Consider the following 22,185-nt stretch of genomic DNA (forward strand, 5'->3'; position numbering starts at 1 on the left):
AGCCAGGCATGGCTGAAATTCCTGGGATTTCTCGAGAGTCAGAAGGGAAGACCAAGAACTCTGATACAAGCCAAGAGCATGCTTCTACTTAGTGCAATACTTCTACAAGCCAGCTGTAGACATTGCTCAAGGACAGAACAGGCTCATGGGATTAATTCCCACTGCTTTATATCCGGTTCTGCTCTCAGGACAGAGACTGCATGACAATAAATACATCAGTGCTGCTAAGGCAAACGTAAATATTAGAATATTTATACAGTATACTAAAACAAATAGCCAGACCCTAAGGACACTAAGGCAAATTATGCAAGCTCTTAAAAAAGTTAACTCTAGTTAGTGTTGACCTACACTAAATCCATGTCCTTTTTGCTGTTCTACCAGTGCATCTTTCCTGATTCTCCACAATATTTATTATAACCAGTTTGATAGAGACTTTAACGACACGAACCTTATGGAAGGAATTGTTGCTTCTTTGTGTGTTTTAACAGCTACAGAGTCTTATTACTGATTATGGCTCCTGGAAAACCACTGGGATGCTTGTATTTTAAGTTGTGTTGCATTTATCTGTGAACAAAACCAGTAATATTTCCACAACAAAAACTATTTCTGTGGCTTGCAAATGACCGATTGCATGACTAAGTTATCTTCACTACTGAGTTTCAAGGTAGTACTAAAATTAAGAATTACTATTTTATTTCTCCTGATGGCAATTTTTCAGTTAAGAGTTCCACTTTTGTAGAATAATTAATATATTATAACTGCTTTAAAGTGGATTAAATCAAATGCACATTTAACAACTTTATGCAGTTCTGTGTCATAACGTAAAAACTCTGCACCTTTAACAAAAAATTGCTGATTTTACTGCATGCAGTCCAGTGTATCAAAGTGCTTACACTCAATTTCAAATATTCCAACACAAGTATAATCAACACCTGAATTGTATATTGCAACATCAAAAAAATGAAGCAAGTGTGATTTACAGATAATTCAAGTGTTGTATATTTGTGTCCTCAGCCAACATGTACATTCACAATCAGCAAAATTTTAACACTAGGCTCACACTATATTGTGTGCAGAAGCTCAGATAATTTATTCCTTTTACCCAAAGTCAAATCAGAAATGGTGCCGATGGTACCTCGCCCTTCACTAGTATGCATTTATATTACTCAGTGGCAGGGTGAGGGGAAGAGATGACTAACACCTTGTCCTAAAGCACGTTAAGTGCTGAAGGCTACTATTAGTTGTAAACTAACACCAAAGACTTTAACAGATGAAATTTGGATACAATAGGAGTTCAAATGGCTTGAAGTACGTTCAGGCATTCCAGCTAGTAGGTTACACATAACACTCCTCAATAGACACACCCTTGAAAAAAAAGGTGCACCTGTAGTTTGTGTACAGAGCTGATACACCCCATCGCCCCCCGGGAAAGAAATACTACACTTGCAAAAATACATTCTCAAAGCTTAGGCAACATTATAATCAATTTCTGCCCATAAATGTCATTTAACACACTTCCACAAGGGCAGTACGTAAGCGCATTTGCTCTTACATGAGAATGAATTTCTTTATCATTCTCAAGAGACTACACAGGCTCAGGGCAGCAGCTTCTGGGTATTTTTATTTTGGGGAGGGGAGGTAGGTCACACTTTAACTGGCATAAATGCTTGGTTTTCAGAGCTTCTGTAACCACTGACAGCACTTACAGGTAGGTGCAAGCAAAGCCACAAACAAACAGGAGCTACATATGCATATTTGGGTTTAAATCACCTGCTCAGCATAGTATAGGAACAAACATCCAATTCTAATTTCTCTTTTCCTTTAGCTGAGTGTGTAATTTGCCACACCCCTTTCTCATTTAACAGAAACCAGCCTTCAGGCACTAAACAACATTGGTTGAATCCCTGAGCGCTGTTTTTCACATGCACTAATGAAATAGGATTTCTGTACGGAAAAAAGTGGTCTAAAATTATCAAACTGCATATGCAAAAGAAGCTCAAATTTAGTTTGGGTAAACTTGTTTCAGGTATGCCTTAATTCCTGGTTATTTTTACTGTAACCATAGCATTATTCATGATACTACGAACACTAAAAGCTTACATGGACTCAAAATCCAACAGGGATACTTCGTGGAAGGAAATTCCACAAGGGCCTGTTAAATAAAACACCATCACCCCTGGCTTTGGATCTCTCTGAGCTGTGAATCATTAAAGGCTGCAAGAAGCATGTCAGGGAGGTATCACTATGCTTCTGTGTTGTTTTTCTCCTCTTCTGAGGGTATCTGCTATTGACCACCACTGGTGACAGGATACCAGCTACATTATCTTTGGTCTGATGCAGTATCATGTTGTCTTTCTCCAAATGGTATCAAGCAGAGTGGCAATGCTGGTATCTTGCCTTTTGCTAAGTGGTTTCCAAACAGTCCAACGATAAATGCGATTAAAAATGTTATGCGTAATCCCAACAATTTAAGAGATAAAGAATTCTGAAGGTTGACAGTACTCTCCCAATGTAAAAATGTGGGGAAACTTTTTAAGGATGTAAATCAAAGGATTTCTGAGTGTTATTTATCTCATTCACCTCCTTTATTTACTTTCTAACTACAAATAAACCTTAGATATTTTTATTACAGTAATACCTAAAAGCAGTCATTAGGGTCTTGTTACGCTAAAATGCTACATAAATACATAAAAGACATCTTTGCCTCAGAAGTACTTATTTTAGGCCAAAATAAAGTAGATTAACAGCAAAATGGAGCACTCAATAACCTGAATTACTTGAGACATAGTTTGGAAAAGGCTGAGTTCCACAATGATTTTGAGAAAAAAAGTGAACAAGCAAATCAGCACAACTGATGGCTGAGAGTCTACCTTTAAAAGCCCCAGGGCAACCAACTACCATCACTCAGAAACTGAATCCCCAAACAGCTTGATTCCATCAAGCGGGTTTAGCACTTCATCTCATCAGCGTATTTAAACAGCCCCCAGCATACAGTAACTCATTCCTCTGACTGAAGTGAAAATATAAACAAACGTGTCTGCCTTACACAATATTCGCAGAACAAAGAGGAAACACCAAAAGGGAAGAGTAGACAATTCAATCATTCAAATGCAAACCCTCACTAAAACAGAACAAAAAAGCCAAAAGCCTAGCAGAACAAAGTGTGCATGACTACAACTAAAGATCATCAGAGAAATGCAATGTAAATATAAAAATTCTGACTCAATTTAGCAGTTAAACCCTCAAGATTTGCTTTACATGCAACATCCCACCGCAGTCTTAGTTTTCAAGTAGTATAAAATACTAACCTCTAGAAAGCAGCCCTTTGTAACCTTAAAGCCGCACCACAATTAACGTAGAGTGAACAGGTTTTAACAAGTAACTGAGAAAAACTGCAAGTTATAAAACAGACCGGCGATTCAGTACAAGTCTACAGACTATAACATTTCTAACAATAGTCTTTTCACATACTTAAGCCAATGTAATAAAAAGTATCTAAATATTACAAAGAATTCCTACAAAAAACTAAACCCAAGCCCTGCTCCTAGCCAGATACAAAACATACACTTTTGTCAACATTTGATGCTGAAATGCAATTCCAATAAAAGTCAAATACTAAAAAAACACAGACATCTCCATGTTAAAGTGTCCGAAAAATTACTTTCAAGAAGACATTTTGAAAATCCACTAGCATTAGTCTTATGTTTAGGAATTGCATTTTAAGAAAGGAGGGGGTGTGAGACTCTTTCCAGTCCATCTACCATCTCTGCCACTACCACTTAGAAATGCCAGCCCAGACCCAGCACTATTTAATCTGTGTGCAGCAGAGGTAATCCTTCTACTAACAAGACTGAGATTTGTCTATATATTTTGTATTAGCTGTGTCTAGTTTCCCAGGTTCACAGGCTCTTGGTAACATTGGCACTTATTTGCGCTGATAGTGATACTTTTGAAACATCTTTTTCTTTAATGAAACCAGAAAAGGGGATCTTTATCAAACATTACTCGACACTGTAAGAGTCTCACACTATCTTGTACCTTTCTGGGAATTTCAGGAGTGTAAACCCAAAGGATTTAGCAGAATAGAAGAGAGCAGGCTAGGAACACAGAGCCTCAAGAGAGCTCTGGTCCAGCTGCTGGGGAATTGCACTTAAACACACCTACGTTAGAGTAAGACTTTCTGGAACAGTCTCCTTCAGTGTCTGTAAAGGAAGCCTGCACAGACTATCTCAGACCTCAAATAAAATCTTTTAGATTCCTAAGGCTATCTAATACCCTGATATAAGCATGTTGCCTATTTCACAAAAAAAATACTAATTGAAGGGCAAGACTTTACTACTACAAGATTTACTACTCTGAACTGTGTAAAAAACCCCACTTTTACTACAGCAATTGCAGTTTGAGAAGCACACTTAGAAATTTTAACTGTACTTAAGACATCATTGGACCATCATGTAACTTGTAGGTAATATCAGTGAACTAAACATTTTCGACTCTTTCCAAAGAATTTCAAAATCTTTCACAAGAAAGATTTTTTTTTCATTAGAAAAACTGAATAAAGTGTGATACTAGAACATTATTTTTCTGACTGCTTAGTCTATGCAATTAAATTACAAAATATTTGGAAATGTGCTACAAACTTTTCAATCAAGAAGAAAGGATTCAAACGAAAAGATACAGACAATGAACCTAAGAAAAAAAGTTGAGAAAAAAAAAATTAAAATAACATTCAAAAGAATATTAAATTTCTAAAGCTCTCCCTCATCATTTTTCCCCTTCATTTAAAAAAAAATATTAATAATTTAAGCTTTTGCTTGCAGCAGACAATCAGTTCATGCAGTAATTTTTCAATTTTATGATATTCTGTCCTAGAAATATAACAAAAAAAGTCTCATTATTTTTAATCTACCAATTTATTGAAAAGTAAAACTGAAAACTTGCAGTCATAAGTAATTTCTTAAGTGTTTCAAAGAAAGTGTTAACACTCACCAGTGCTGCTGCTTTCAGATTTTTCTTCTGGTTGGCTTTCTGGAAAAAAAAACCAAACAAATTAACAGTAAAGGAACCATAATGCTTCTGTGTGTGATTATTTGAAATTACATCTAAAAAGTGGGTTGCAGAGCAAAGAATGATAAATTATTATAAAAATTACAACCACTGCATTTGATTAATGTTTATAGATTTACCTTCTGAAGAATAATTTGCCATGTGGAGCAATAAAAATATATCTCCCTTTGTGCCCAAACTTACAATGAGAGAACTTCATTCACCTCTGAGCTCTGCAGGAATGAAGTTACACGTTTACACAAATTCAGTAGTAGGATTATACTGAAAGAATGAATAGTATCCATTTATCTCACTGGTCAGTCTAGACAAATGAATATTATTTTTGTATATTTAAAAACAAAGTCAAGCTTCCGCAAAAGAATGCTCTTAACTGGCATTAGGTAAATTTTTGAACTTGATCAACCTCATCTCTACCCTTTCAGCAGATTATGCAAGGATTTATTTCTTCAATCTTTTCGCTTCTGATAACTGGCCTTCAAATGGTACTATAGCTCAACTTGTTAGGTACAAAAAATACACATCATTAGAGACATCTCCTGTTTCACAGAGCAGAGGATCCAAGTATGTACGAAGGAAAAAGCAAGTGTTGTAAAGTGACCTGCCATGAAATTATCACTCTGGTGAATGGAAGAGTCAGATTCAGAAACAGCTTTCTGCATGAAATTCCAATTCCACATTTCAAGAAATGGCAGCTGGCGGATGTATTTTGATAAACTGAGTTCTAACACTTAACAAGTCCTATGAAATTAAACCCCTACATAAATTTGTCAACCTGAAATTAGACTGCTCCTCCTATATTTCTCCTTTTTACACATCTTCTAAGGTAGAGAATAAAAAGAACATTTTCACTTATCTGAAATAGAGTTAAAAGTGGTAAAATATACCTGTCCTCAGCTTTCAACTAGGACATGTCACAGCCATCATTACAATTTACTTGCAGGCAAGAGTGAATTACTGCTCTAACTTGGAGAGTAATATTTGAGTTCAGTTAGTTTGATCATTTCTGCCATTTACAGGCTGGGTATAAACAGCACTGAAAATATTAAATACTTTACAAAACATTTTTTTTTGCTGCTGATTCTTGCTGGCTTTCATGGCTGATGGCCCTGTTTACCCATTGAGATGGCTGACAGCCTAAAGACTAATGCAAATGGAAAAAGCAGTAACTCACAGACCCTTCTTTCTTTACCAGTGGCTGTCCTTAGTCTTAGCAGCTGAAGGCACGTGCTTTCTCACTGAGAAAACATCATTATTTGGTCTCTTCCTACCCGTGACCATTCACAAAGCGTGTTAAGGTCCCTGCCAACTTTCAGATATACATGCATGATAGCCTGTTTGCAGAAAAACACGTATTTTCTCATTGACTTTTTTTGTGTGTATTTAGCACATTTACTGCATAATGTTATTACCCAACCAATACCCTACCACTCAGCTGTAACTTAATTAACAAAACATTCAGTACACACACAAGAAGCAAAGAGGACACAATGAAGAACATGCAAAAATATCAAGATATCAATCCCTGCCTGGACTAAGATGTAAAAAGCAGCTGAATTTAAAGCTGTTTCTTTTTAACTCTGTTTCAATGCCTTTCCTTCAAATATCTTCTCAGTACTAATATCATGAAGAAGGTAAAGGAAGTTGTACTATGGCTACTCAGTATATTTTATCAATATAAAAAGTTATTGCAGCTGCAGAGCCTCCTCCGCAACATACAAGATTCACAGATAAATGTCAGCAGGTTGGGATTATTTGGTTGTCTGGTTGGGGTTTTTTTGGTGGTTTTTTTTGGTGTGGTTTCTTTTTGGTTGAGAGGTTGGGAGTGGCGTTTTCTTGGTTTTTTACATCAGCAAGAGTGAAAAAAACAAAGAAATGTGAAGTCACTGAAGCAGGCAGAAAGCCAATTCTATTCCCATCACACTGAATCCATTCTAACGTTCCCCATATTTTGTGCACTATATCCTAAATTGCTTAAATTTGCATAGGAATTAACATTCTATAGTTTTAATAACAAAAATGAAAAGAAAATTAGGAGCTTACCCCTGCTAGCCAGCTGAACTCACTTTATAGTAATTTGTTAATTCTCACAACACTCGTATGAAGTAAATAATTTCCATTTTTTTAGAGGGAGAAGAGTGATGATGTAAACAATCACAGTTGTTTTCTAAATGGACTGTATGTCACAATAATACAGACAAAATCTTGACCCATCAAAATGCTGTCTGCAATTAGACCAGCCCGAGTCACACATTCTGATCGTGGGTTGCATCTTCTTTATGATCCTCATAAATATTTGGAAATTTGCCAAAATACCAGAGATCTGAAGGGCTGCTGTTGCTTCTCCTTCTTTTGATCATGAGGCTGCTGATAGGTTTTCCTCTTCTGCTAACAGCAGTCCATAAAAGACGGAAGTACATAAAGGAACAATGAAGCATGAAGTAAGATCCCAAACCATTTTGGAGACTGGAATGAGTGGTTAAGTGACAGCTTGAACAAATAGAGACAATTGGAAAGTACTGTTAAAATAGACAGGTATATGTCAAAACTCCTCAGCGGGCAGAGCTAAAATGAGAAGGGAAGGTGTTTATTTCCTAAATAAGAATTTGATGAAAAATTTGAGAAGTCAAACATTCATCTAATAAGAAGTAGTATCACAAGGCATCAAGATTCTGAGCACTATGTATTTTACTAGAAATAATTAAACGTAATTGCAGGAGTAACTGCTTTAGTGCAAGAAAGAAACATCTTTCCAGAATGTTTATTAGTGTTTCTTCCCTTCACATTTCTTTAAATGGCTAGATATATCTCATATTTCAAAATACAAATATACAAAATACAGAATACGAACTCCTGAATATTCATTTTCACTGGAATATAATCACATGTACGTTATATAGTAGCTGTGATTCATGTACAAACTCAGAAAAGGTCCTTTCATATATGAGAAGCTGTATAAAGGAAAAAAAACCCCAACCTAAACCAAGGGGAGAATATACAAGAGGTGTGGGAATAAAGGAGCTGTTCTAAGATATATAGGCAGAGTTATATGTATTATTGAATAGGAATACAAAAAACTTGAATTCCATGAATTGAGATTCTGAAAGAAGACTCAGAAAACTAAAGAACACAGTGTTAAGAGCCAGCAATCTCCTGTGAAGCATGAACAGTGAAACAATCCATGCACGAATGCTGCTCAGAAACAAAGGTCTCGTAGTTACTCTGTCAATGGAATTATCTAAACACTTTTTCCTTTCAGTAAGATAGAATGAGCATGAAGGAATTTAAAGTCACTAAAATAGGTACTAAGGCAATCCCACTTATGAAGGGGGAGTTGTGAAGAGACATTCAAAATTTCAATAAAATGAGTCATCTCACCCAACTTTACTGAAATATCTTATATTTCATTTGTGCCCACAGTGTAAAATCTTCCTCTCCACCCATCAGTCCCTCACCATTAGGGATGCAATTGCCTGTCAAGGTCTCTGTTTTCCCAAGTCACATTAGTAGCACATTCTTCCAAGAACTAGCTCAGTAAGAAACTTCTATCATTATCTATAACATAGCTGCGTTTTTTATTTATATTTAGAGCCAGCAATCCTAAACCACCTGCTGGCAGAAAAATTAAGCAACAGGCAATTAAAGCAGTAAGAGAATTAATTTATAAGCACAATGGAAAAAGTTTGCAGTTAAATGTTTAACAAAAAGCACGTTCCCATTCTTCCAACCAAGATACTCTCAAATTACAGCACCTCCTTATGCCAGGGTGTCTGCCAGCAAGAAGCTCAGAAAAAAAAAAAATTGTAGCCAAACACACCCTATATCAAACCCATGACTTGCCCCTAGACAGTTCTTAGCTATACACACACAAGAAAAATTAATGTATTTCAATGAAACACACATTGAAATAGATGCAAAATGCTCTTCTTTTCTCCTGCCCCCAAAATTACAGCTATGATAGCTGATGACAAAAATAAGATTAAATGACTGGAAGCACAAATAGCGTTGTTGCATAGCAACTGTTGATGTACATATGGTGATGTTTATGGAACAGAATGTAATTCATATTTAATGCAGAAATAATACTGAAACCAGCCCAGACAGCAAGACCTAGACAGCAAGAGACAACTGTGCTTTGGATCCCTCTGCAGTCATCACAGAAGCCACATTTCCCACCAGCTTTGCTAAACTGATGTTCAGGAACACCAGCAATTAACACAACACAATGTCTCACACATGCAAACAGCCATGCAAAGGAAGTAGGGAGATACTTTGCAACTACTGCTTTCAGAGTGCATTGTACTCAGCATTATTCATTAGAGCCATTTCAAAATACAAAAATAGGAGAAGATACAGGAGAAACCCCAGAGTTAGTCTGAACAGAAAGTGCGCCACGTGTGAAAGTCAGCATAGACCAGATTTTTAATAGTATCTGGGATGGGATCCACTTTATCCAGCTTCATATTAGATCAGATCTAGTACACACACTGCAGAAAACCAAGAAAGTGCAATTCATTAGACTTTGTACATAACAAATAGCACCTCAGAAGAGCCTACTGCTGTCCGTTAACTGATACAGGATGACCAGAGATGTGGAGGTTTACAATGTAAGAACTAAAGGATTTCTTCCAACTACAACAAGCATTAGAAGCAAGTTCTCTTAAGACAAAACAAAACAAAAATCACAGAAAATCCTTTCAGAAGTCTAAAAAGAACACCATGCAGAAATACTAAATTACTTGTCAAATTTTATCTCTTTTGCTTGCTCTAAGTAACCTGACAAGTCAATGTGAAATGCTGAATTATCCGGAATATGTAAACTCCCTGCAGCATCTTCCAAGACTATGGAAATATTTCAGAGGCAGCTTTGACATCCCTCATTCATCTTCTGAAAGACCATCAAAAAGATGGTCACTACAACATAAGGATCCCAGAATTAGAGGACACCACACAGAATATATCTTAGGGCTTTTAATGTGCTCCAAAAAAAAAAAAAGGGGGAAAAAACAACTCCACCCTTTACAAAAGAAACCCAACAGTTTTACACCATTTGCTCTATTTTAGGTAAGTTCAGTCTTCAAGAAGGGTACTGACTGAGAGCAACAGTACATGAAGCACTTTGTAATCCATATTTCATTTGCATAATTCCTTAAATGCATCCTTCCAGATGTAACATTAGCAATGCCATCTGCAGTTCCATACCAGCTTAATCTTTGGCCCACAGTTGAAACTGGCATACTGATTCTGTTCCATGGTGCACTTTGCAAAAGAAGAAGGAACAAGATCACCAATGCTTTTCACAAAAATATGCTAATTATAATTTGAAGACAAATACTGGTCTGTGAACATAAGAATGAATACGTTTCAATTTCCTATGACTGCCTCTTACTGCAGGTTGACTGATGTGCAAAGATGTGTAAGGTTTTATTGAGCCTTTTTCCACGGTTGCTATAATTACAGTGGCTTTTTCCATGTGGACTTTCTGGCATCAAACAGGGTAGCAGCCTTTCTTTCAGTTGGGATATCCATATAGCTTCATTCCACTCTTCAAACACCTGTTTTCACACTAGCCATAATTCACTACGACATTTGTCGAAATTGGCCGTGGAGCTCAAAACACATTGGCAATACACATTTAAACACCAGAGTGTGCCTGCAAGAACATGGTATATGTAAGAAATCTGACTGGGATTTGGAATATTTGTGTCATGTTCATCTTTACAACCAAAAAAAAGTAATGCAAGAAAAGCACATTAAAGTTTATTTTGATTGTACTGCCAACTCCAGCTTTAACATAACAGTAATACATTTTAGCCATTTTGCATTTAAGCCAGTTTCATGAAAACTCACTGACTGCATGTTATGCTTCCAAATCTCAAGCAAAAAAAAATTTGACAGGGTCTATGCTTATTCAGTGCTTCATTCCAAACATTTCTAATTTCACTAGCTACCCATTGCTCCCGATTAATATAATAACCTCTACTCAATAGATGCATGGCCTTTGAATAACATTTTCTAGTTGCTAAGAAATGCAAAATTTTTAACTGATTAAGTGAAAATTGGACAGCTTCTGAGAACCTAAAGGTTTTGAGACACTGGTATTACAGATGGTAAAACACAAACAAATGGGCATCTTCCAGATATCACATTCTAATGACTTTCTTGCTAACAACTTCCATTCTAACTGATGACAAATACTCCAACTTACGCATCTGCACTCACTGCAGTTTAAGTTACTGTTAGAGGTTTTCAAAGCAATATTTTGTATCAAAAGGTGCCTTGGGAAGCAAAATCCCATGGGATTTGCAGCAAACATGGAAAAGTCACTGAATGTATACTCTAAACACATTTTCACACCTGAAAGCTCTCTCTTTTGTCAAGCATTCTGAGGTTGGGGCACAGAAAAACGAAAAAAAGGATGAGGCACTACTGAAATGCTTACAACATTTCTAAAAACTTGTTCCCTATTTCTTTACACATTTATAATCTATGAAATATAAAACCCAGTAAAGTATTTCAAGTCACACACACAAAAATACCAACTTTTTTAAAGTGAAAAACCAGTAACACGATTACATTAGTTCCAGAGAAAAGGATTACAAATGAGTTACAACAATGAGCGCCAAGTTGTAGCGTAAGAGCTTTTATTTCTAAATACAACTGAGACAGTCAAGCTACTTGGACCTTAATATCTCAGTGCTCAGCCATTAAATCTTTAAAATTTATTTTAAAAAGGAGGTAGTCAAACTTGCTAAGTATTCTAACTCTGTCCTGTGAGTTATGATTCTCCCTCCCTCATTTATTTGATAAAGCATCACAGCAATTACTTACCAGCCTATGAACATCAAAACATCAGAAGCTGGTCACACTGTAGTTTTCTGCCCCACAGCAGGCAGGGTATCAAAAAAAACCATTACTATTATTTGTCTTCTGGGGACACTAAAACCTAAGTGCCTGAAACTGAGATACCTTCTGCAGACAATGAGAGTCACTCTGCAGACACCTTTCCTCTCTCTCCAACATTCAGAACGTGACAACATAATTTCAGTAGAAAACCTTACAGCACACAGGAGTTACATGCCAGGCAGTCTGCTGAACTGATTGTACAGTGTAACACTGCCATGGCCCTTAAGTCTAACATGCAATGTAGGATATATGATCTTGAATATTCTAATCACTCCTACAGCTACTGAGCTGAACTTAAGGCAGGCCAGACAGCTGAAATCCAGTGAGAACAATGATAACCTTACTGCTGCATTGTTTGGTATTATGACCTTATTAAGCTTTAATACACTTAAACCATATACATACTTCAAGAAAATGTGGTGAACAAATGTGTTTATTGCTAACATGGATCTGTTCAACTGGACAGAAGAAGAATAAGCATTCTTACAAAATTATATTCACAGCAGAGACCAATTCAAGGAGAAAAAAAATATTAGTTGGTCCCAAATGTACATGTCAACACATAAACATTTTTCCGGTGAAAACCCTAAAGGGGAATACACAATGTTCTGTACTCCACGTTCTCTCTCTTCTCTTCAGCAGACCCACAGCTGGAACGTACACGATAGGCCTATGTGGAGAACTTAAACTAGCTGCACAATCATATGAAGAAAAGAGACAGACGTAAAAAAGTACAGCAGTGTTATTTACGCAGTTAACAACAAAACAGAGCCATAATCTGAATTCTAAGTCTTCTAGCCCTTACAGCATTCAGTTTATTGAAATCATGTACACGGGAATTGTAACAAATAACTTTAATTCTAACTTACCTACTGAACTTTCTGTGAACACTGTTAAGGTCTGTCCTCCCACACTTTGCAAAAGAAATGGATGTTCCCTTGGTGCACTGACTGAAGCAGGTTTTCCTCCAATATCGTTGATGCTTGCAAGCTCTTCATTCAAAGTAAATGACACCTAACAGTCACAATTACCACAGTGTTACTAAACCAACTCAATTACAGAGCTTTACAAGTTATGGGGAAACAGAAAGAGAGAAAAAACAAGTAGTATACCACATTTCCATTTCAAAAACATAAAGAGTGGCATAAGAATATTACTATATTGATCTCTTGATGAAATACAGTATTGAAAGCTTTAATGTACGCAATAAAATTTACTCATCTTTTAAAAAATTGTAAATTACTTCCTCCTGAAGTCAGAGAACAATTTGATTTTACTTGTTAAAATGTAAAGCATAATTGGTTTTCAGACATTGTTCAGTATGAGTGCTTTAAAATGTTTCACATAGCCAGCTGAGTTCCAGAAGAAGTACTACAGTTCCAGAAAATGTACCACAACAAGTGTTATTAGCCCAGGGACTCCTGAATTGCATGCAGCCTAGGAGAGGTTCAAATATGGCTCCTTTGCTATGTTTACAGTAGTATGCCCAATACAGGAGGTGAGGGGTCACTGGAAGGACCAGAATCCCTAGCTGCAGGACACAGCAAGAAACCTGAAGAGGGATATTTCAGACCGGCACTGCTTGCTTTTCCTGTACGTCCTGCTAAGTCTCATTCTGCCATGGGGCAACAGGTCCCCAGGAAGGCACCCATTCTCATGAGGTTCCTCACTGCTTGGCTCTACACTGGCTGCAAAATGAGCTTTGTGGCTCTCATCAATATCAAGACTTTGGCGTGGGGCTCACAAAATTAGGGAGGTTGGCTCATATTCCAGACTAGAAGAGTCCAATCAAACATCCAAACCTCCAGTAGAACTCTTTCCACTTATTCTAAAAGGAGTTTGGCCAGATTATCAAATGGCAAATGCAGCTTGCTTCCCTGCCATTTTTTTTGTCCAGTTTCTTCCAATTCAGTGACAGACCTATGTGGTATTTGAAGTAACTCTAACTAATGCAACATCCCTCGTCTCCTGTAAAAGACACAGGAAGTTACTATCATTCACTGAGGCTGCTAATAAAAGCAGTTACCTTTGCACGCAGAAAAACCTTCATCTTGCTTTATATTTAGCAGGACCAAATTCCAAATATGACAGAATACTTTCTGAAATTGCAGCCCTCCATCTGCAACTTCATTTGCTTTATCATCATCCTCCTTAGTTCTCAGACAGCCTTCTGCACTAACACATCTCAAAATGTTTAGAGAGAAGGTTTCTACCACAACTACAGACTGGTAAACAAACAGGGAACAGATGCCTGATGAAAGTCCCACAGTAAATCTATGGGCAGAGCTACGAAGAGAGTTCTCTTCTTCTAATTCTGTGGTACAATGTTTCATTACAGATGCAACAAAAAATATGTGACATTAGAAACCAGCACGTTCTAAACAATTTTTAGAATTCAAAATATAACACATTCACAGTCTTTGTATTCAGTAATTACTTACTTCTGTTCTTCCTTGATTTCTGCAAAAGAAAATATTTAATGTTTTAGTTTCCATAATCTAATTCCACAAGTTTAGCTTCCCTGATAAAAAAGCAAATTCAAATTCTAATTTTGTTACTCATCTTCACTCCTGAGCTGCTCGATTTTTTTTGTTATGCTGATGCCCATGAATAAATGGGAAAATAGCACACGTAAGTTAAAGAACATTCTCCAGTTAGATGTACATATTTCTTGGGTTTAAGAAATCAAACATCATGCCAGGGGATACAGCCACTCCCCAGTATAATTTCTTTTAATTTATATTCCATATCACTATACAAACAACTACCATACAGGTATCAGAGGAATATGCACAGTGTTTGCAAGAAACAGGATTATGTGTATAAGAGGTGCAACATAATCTATTTTACTACAGGTAACTTCTAAGAATTGTAACCAATAAAGGTACAGTAAAGGCTTACTTGGCAATCCTTAGTTTTCCCACTTCACCTCTTCCTGAAGCTTTATTCCACTGTTGTGACAAGTATTTGGGGACCTAAGAAAACAACACAGATTTCAAGAAGAGAAGATTTTATAATTCTATATAAATTGTGTATGTGCATATACTTTAAATGCTTTTACCCTGATCACTTCAGAATACAGTATTAGCTAAATATAGTAGACAATACAGAATCATAGAATCGTTTGGGTTGGAAGGGACCTTTAAAGGTCATCTAGTCCAACTGCCACTGCAATGAGCAGGGACATCTTCAACCAGACCAGGTTGCTCAAAGCCCCATCCAAACTGACCTTGAATACCTCCAGGGATGGGGCATCCATGACTTCTCTGGGCAACTTGTTCCAGTGCCTCACCGCCCTCATTGCAAAAAACTTCTTCCTAGTATCTAGTCTGAATCTACCCTCCTTGAATTTAAAACCATTACTCCTTGTCATGTTGCTTCAGGCCCTGCTAAAACGTCTGTCCCCATCTTTCTTATAAGCTCCCTTTACGTATCGAAAGGCGGTAATGAGGCCCCCCAGAGCCTTCTCTTCTTCAGACTGAACAACCCCAACTCTCAGCCTGTCCTCACAGGAGAGATGGTCCATCCCTCTGATCACTTTTGTGGCTCTCCTCTGGACTTACTCTAACAGGTCTTTCCAGTGCTGAAGACCCCAGAGGTGGATGCAGTACTCCAGGTGGGATCTCACCAGAGCAGAGTAGAGGGACAGAATCACCTCCTTCAACCTGCTGGCTGCACTGCTTTTGATGAAGCCCAGGATATGGTTGGCTTTCTGGGCTGTGAGCACACATTACCAGGTCATGTCTAATTTTTCATCCACCAGTACCCCCAAGTCCTTCTCAGCAGGGCTGCTCTCAATCCCTTCATCCTCCAGCCTTATTGATACCAGGGGTTGTCCCAACCCGGGTGCAGGACCTTGCACTTGGCCTTGCTGAACCTCATGAGGTCCACATGGGCCCACTTTTCAAGCTGTTATATATATATTCTGTTAGGTAGAGCAAGGAGAACAATGTAGCACAAAAATTAAGCTGGTGTAGAGTCCCAAATTTCCCAAATGCGGGAAAAAAACAAACAAACAAACAACCACAATGATGAGAAGTCAGGCAATTACAAGTCAGAGACGAAGGGTCCTGGGAAGGGAAGGCTTAGAGTTTGGGAACCTCAGACACACTGAGCAGCCAACCACAGGCCTAATCCGATGAGATGCCCACTTCTCCAACAGAAGGACTACCCTAGACAGATATGCCTCCCATCACCCATTCCCACACCTGCACTTTATTGGGAAAAGTCTTTGTGCAGCTCGTCAGTATACATAAAGAGCAGACTGATCTGTCTGGGAGGTGTGGAGGACTTCTGTGTTTCAGCTGTGCTGATGTTGTGTCTGTTTAGCAGGCGGAAAAACCAAACCAGCTCCCCAATCCATTTCCCCAAATGGCTCACAAAGCAGAAGTCAGTGCAGGGACAGGAACAAGCGGCCCCGCTTCAGCCCAATACATCCAAGGAATAAAAGCTTCTCCAGTAATGCTGACACACCTAGAAATTCCTTCAGTTACAAATGTTTTGGTATCCACAGCATCCCGTGATCCGGGCTCACGACAGAGAGTAAACATACCTTGTAACCAACGAACAAGGTAGCTGGCTTTCTAAGCATTTTTCTTCTTTTCCCATCAATGTAGTGTTAGTTGAAATCACAGCCTACCTCTCCACTCTCTGGACAAAAAAGTACCAGCTAACCTCTGGCAGGTAAACTAAACCCCAGCAGCTGGCACTTCCACTGCCTCAACACCTTGCTGCTGCCGCTGTGACGCATGCCTATGCTCCTCAGACTGACAGATGTGTCCCAAATGTGATGATGCATGCATGCCTCTGTGCAGCAGCAACGGCACTTCTTTTTTATGCAGACAGTAATGCAAGACGAATATGTCCAGCGCTCAGCAGAGTGGCCCTGGCTCTCCTTAAAGACCAGGAAAGCTTATGACAACACTTATTCTGTGAAATCAAAAAGGTTTGTTTTGTTATACAGTGCTACTGCTGATGAACACCTATAAATCTGAACACTTGTATGAGTGCACAGTTCCCCAGGATTTCAAAAGATGCCCTGTGCTGGTGGCTGCCACTGCCCAGCCCCAGAGAGGAGCTCCCAGCTCAGCCCATATGTCTGTGCATCCAGCCCTGGTGAGGTACTTCAGGCTTCTCAGTTTAGTCCCAGAGGAATGAGGAACTTCTCTACCTTCCCTGATCCACTGCATGCCCTCACTTCTACCCATGCCTACCTTTCCTTGCAAGAAAAGCCTGCTCAATCAGTTATAAGCACAGTGAGCAATGTTTTGCAGATTACATAGATTTGCAGATCACAGGTTCTTCCCCTACCATTCAGCAATTACGACTGTCTTTTCCATGATGTTTTTTTATAAAGACTGAACATGACACATTAGTACAACAAATGGGAGACTGGAGCAATTTTCCCCCTACACACAAGCTATTAGTCGTAGAAGTACTGTGGCACACCAAGAGATGGAATACATACCTGAGGCAATAAGGACAATCCCTGACTATTTAAAACTAACTGTAAGATGTTCAAGTGATATGGAAATTACAGATTTTTTTCAAAAGGAAATAGCTGAAAGCAGTCCAATAGAAGCTACTACTTCCTATAAATCCCCTTCTTTCTTATAAGGATGCAGCAGTCACCGGGAACATAATCTTAAAGACCTGCAGTAGTCGCACTATCTGGCAAAACAGTGACTTGTTACAGGAAAAACCTTTTCCTGTTCCAATGCCATGTACTAAAGAAGTATTCTGATAACAGGAATTTTACATCTTTTTTTCTTCATGTGCTCATGACACACCAGGACAAATCTACATTCTTTAATTTTGCAGCAATGTTCTTTACTGGCACAGCAAAGTTTATTCTGGCTCACACAGTCCACAGCTACTGAAAACATCTGTGCCCACGTAGAAAAATGTTGTGAGACACAGCCAGCGAGGAAAAGAAATGCACTAAGCTATGCCTGTGGCATTCTCTGTTGCAAACAGCAAAGAGGCACTTTGTAGTCTGACTTTTGTCTTGCATAGGATAAAACTAAGCCAAGTTTCACTGCACAGCTGAGGAGGCGAAGAGCCTGTTCTGGGAACTTGCTGACAAAGAGCAACCTGTTAACTTCCTAAAGCTCAAAGTGAAAACAAATTTAACTCTAACCTTGCATTTACCTGTTCTTCAAAAACAGTACTGGTAGTGGTGCTTCACACTTTCCTTTAGTCTCACAGCATCCCATGAAGTACTGTAGAATATCTAGAAAATCCAGATGTCCTCTAACTGCTCAGCCAAACTAAATGTCAGTCCAGGTTTCCATAAAGTTCTAACACTGGGTCAAAAATGCCATAAATGCACAGCAGAAAGCCATGAATTGGCACAATCTATTGATATGTATTTTTGTACACAGTTTTCAAAGTGATAGTTTGCTATAGTGGACTTCATGCCAGATCAGATATAATTTTTTTTCCAGGATAAATGCTATGACATGTGCCCCAGCTGACTCAATAGAAATATTATGTGCTCACACCTAATCTGTACCTAATTTATATTGCCACGTAATAAGGTAGACACACATTCAGTGTGAGTGGACAAGGAGCGAAGGACTCTCATGCTGTTAAAATCACTAACTTGCTATATAATCAGACAAGGAATTTATTCGGATTAAGAGGCTGCAGGTCAGTCATACTTCTTTCAGCTGCATGGGAAACAATCTCAAAGAGCGCAATTAATCATCTTTCTGCTGGCCTATGTGCAGTCAAGGGCTATGCAGAGAAAGAAAAAGGGTTATGAAGGACTGTGATCAAAGGATTACTTCTACCTGAACTGAGATACTTCAGTTGAAACCAGATGACACTCTCAAAACCACATGCCAAACTCTGTAGCTCCGTGCTAATGGTGTAAGCAATCACAGAAAAGATTAAATGAAGTCTTACACACTGCAGACATCTTAATTTGTCACTTTCTTTTAACTTTAGCAGAATAAAAGCTTAACTTACAGAGAACAGTCAGATTTCAAACTCTTAACACTCCTTGAAAGAATGGACAGAAAACAAGAGCCTTTACAGAGCAGAAAGAATTTTCAAAGATCCCACAGCAGGATTGTGAAAAATACACACCCAGAGAAAGACTGACTTGTGGACAGAGTACCTGCCATACGGAAAGGCTACTGAACATTTTCAAGACAAGCAGCTTTTACTCTCGGATTTCTAGGTAAGAATGCTCTTCTCTCCAAAAAAACATACAATTTAACCACAAGAAGAAATCTGACATCCTAAGTAGCATCACTTCAAGACCTCTTCACGCGGTTGTTTTCTTCTTGCTACTCACATCACACAAACACCCAGGCTCCTGTACATGAGGCACCCTGCAGATAATGTATGACACAAGGTCCCCTGCTCCACACATCCTTCAGATTGTTCACAGCTTCCTATCTGCCTTTAGAACAAAACACACAAGCAGCGCCTCTCTGTAATGAACTACTTCCAATTTTCTGCATGAAATTAAATGAGCTCTTTCTCTATACAGCAATTTGTATGCAGTATGTACATCAGAAACTGAGTAAGGCTCATGTCAGGGTCTATGTGTTCATTTTCCTTTGAACATACAAAAAAGAAATTACATAAAGGTATCACCTTTCTAAATAGAGATCAATGCAGAAGATCAAATAAAAAAAAATCACACAGGGAACAAGAAATTAACAATTCTAATGGCTAACACTAAATGGGCTTCACTTTACCACAAGTACATAACCAACAGTACTTGTAATATTTGCCTATCTTAGCTTTCACTGAAAACACAGAAAAAAATATTCCAGTTGCTTTCTATGTTTGTACTAAAGCGACTCGCTCGATTTCTTTTACCTCCTCTTACTGCTCATGCTTCTAACGTACTCATCACTACATTTTTTTATTGCCTGTTAAGTAGTCTCTCTGGAATGCTTCCTGTGATAGCATAATACATGCTAAAAGTAAATTAAATAAACTGGGGTTTTTTATTCCAGCAGAACTGATTGGTCTCTCCCTCAAAGGAAGGATAAATTCAGCCTCATTACCCTAGCTAGTGAAGATAAAAAATAGAGGTGCTACACAGTCATGCCCCTGAGTGTGTTGGAGGTCCTAGTAACAAGGATGGTTGTTTCCAGGCTGAGGTCTGAAGGAATTCAAAGGATAAAATCCTGCACATCCCTCGCTATGGTCTACCAATGTTAGCAACTTTGACATTTTTTTAAAATATTTTTATTATACAAGAAGACAGACAAATTATAAATTCAGACTACATGCATAAAGGATTACATTAACACTTACTTGGAGGAGCAATATTTAAGCATTCCTTTCAGCCTAGTTTCCGCATTAAACCAGGCAGCACCCTGTGCTGCAGAGTGGCATCAACTGTAAGCACAGATGTGCCTGAAAATTCCTGCCTGGCTTCAAGAACCACCAATCCATGTCAGACGAAAGGACAAGCAAGTTCAGTGTCCTGTCTCCAAGTGTCGCCAACAGCAGTACTTATGGAAGAGCAGGAGAACATAAGAAGAAAAGGTATTTCCTCAGCATGCTATTCTAATTACTGTGATATTTGACTCAGCAGCCCTGAGGTGTGGGAGCATATTTATTTTTAATATCTCAATCTGATTTTCTTGTCTGAATTTGTCTAATGGCTTTTTGAGTTTCTGTGAAGTTTTGACATTCACAACTTCCTATTGCAACAAGTTCCAAAACTTAACCACATTTTGTGCAAAACGGTACCTGCTTTTTTTTGCTCTGAGCCCCACCAGACTAATTAATTTGACAAGCCCTTAATTTTTGTGCTAAAACTGATTTTTCCCCACTCATTTCTTCCTTATCCACCTGTGACATTACTCATTACCTCATAAACCTCTATCAGATTTCCAAATCAATCACCTTGCCAGCATGAAAGGTAACAATGTATTCAGGAGTTTCCTCTACAGTCACCATTCCTTGTTCCCCAATTATCGCTGGTACTCTCCCCTCTACTGTTCTTAGGTATACTGTATACTTTCCACGATGGAGGATGAGACCACACAGTATTCAGGATACAGGCAATATGACAGCATAATGATATTTTCTCTTTTGTTCTCTGTATCTTTTATAATCGTGACCAACGTTGAATCTGCTCTTTTAACACAATAGTCTTACAGTTATTGACATCTACTATGAAACCTCCTTTCTAATGACAACAACCAGCAGAGACCAAACTGCTGCGTAAGTATTAGGATACTTTTTCTCTATACGCATCAGATTAGATTTTTCAACTTGGAATTTCATCCGCCATTTTATCAGTCAGTCAGTACCATGATATACTTCTGCATCTTTCTACTGTCAGCTTTCATTTTTACTGTCCTAGATAAGCTATTACAATTAGAGAACTATTCATTATGGTTAGAGATGTTAAGAGAATGTTAGAGAACGTTCATTACGGTTTCAGGAAACCAGAGGTTCAGGTATCAGTACAAAAGAGGAAGCCAGACGCAGCAACCTACCCACCACCAGAAATTCTGCACAGCAAAGCAGGTCTGAAGTTCCCCACCACTTCCAAGTGCCAAAATAAGTCAATTTGTCAGTTGAAGTATTTCAGTGTCACACCCCTTCACCACCCAGGACCAGTATTTGCGTACTGCCCTGACTGAACAGTTTCTTTCAAGTTGATCACCTGAGCCTGTTCCCTCCCTCCCCAAAAGAGGAAGAGGAGGAGGCTACTGCTCCTCCCCAGACAGAACAAATACAGGTCCAGAAAAACGGGGCACACCCACAGAGGACTAGAAGGGGACCAGGGCACATATTCCCCCACCGGCTGTGAGTCTCCCGAGCCAGTGCCTGCTGTTGCCAGCAGACGCAGCCAAGCCATCTTGACAGAAAGATCCCACAGCACGGAGCTGACACCTAAGCAGGAGCAGCCTGGTCAGCAGCAGGTGTGAGCATGCCCCTGCACCAGGCAGGTGCTTGGGTTTGATTTATGATCTTTATCCCTTTTCACAACACCAGCACTACAGCTGAGCTAGCACCAAAACACAGGCGTTTATTTTCCTCGGTGTTTTGTTTGGTTGGTTGGGGTTTTTTTAACCAGGATGTGAATTTGGGAGCACTCAAACTTTCTCCAACTCTCTGACTTTTGGGAAAATGTTTGTTACGTGCCACCATGTTTGTTACCCCTAACAAAGCCCGGTACAAAGGCAGCTCCCGGGCCGCGCCCTTTCCCCCTGCGGGGTTTCATTTCCCCCG

At 38.7% G+C, this 22,185-nt stretch overlaps 1 protein-coding gene across 1 annotated transcript in view; it reads right to left on the reverse strand.

The window, feature by feature from the left end:
• GTF2F2 (general transcription factor IIF, polypeptide 2, 30kDa) overlaps nt 1-14,945 on the reverse strand; it is a gene marked incomplete at its 5' end in the record, with an annotated part of 83,639 nt that extends 68,694 nt beyond the window's left edge. The window contains 3 exons of the mRNA XM_010079244.1: nt 12,840-12,984; nt 14,412-14,430; nt 14,872-14,945. Coding sequence (XP_010077546.1) covers nt 12,840-12,984; nt 14,412-14,430; nt 14,872-14,945 — 238 coding nt within the window. The remainder of the gene's footprint in view (nt 1-12,839; nt 12,985-14,411; nt 14,431-14,871) is intronic.
• Between the last annotated feature and the right edge of the window lie 7,240 nt (nt 14,946-22,185).

The sequence above is a fragment of the Pterocles gutturalis genome, unplaced genomic scaffold (assembly GCF_000699245.1).
Source record: "Pterocles gutturalis isolate BGI_N339 unplaced genomic scaffold, ASM69924v1 scaffold8386, whole genome shotgun sequence".
Lineage (NCBI taxonomy): Eukaryota > Metazoa > Chordata > Aves > Pterocliformes > Pteroclidae > Pterocles > Pterocles gutturalis.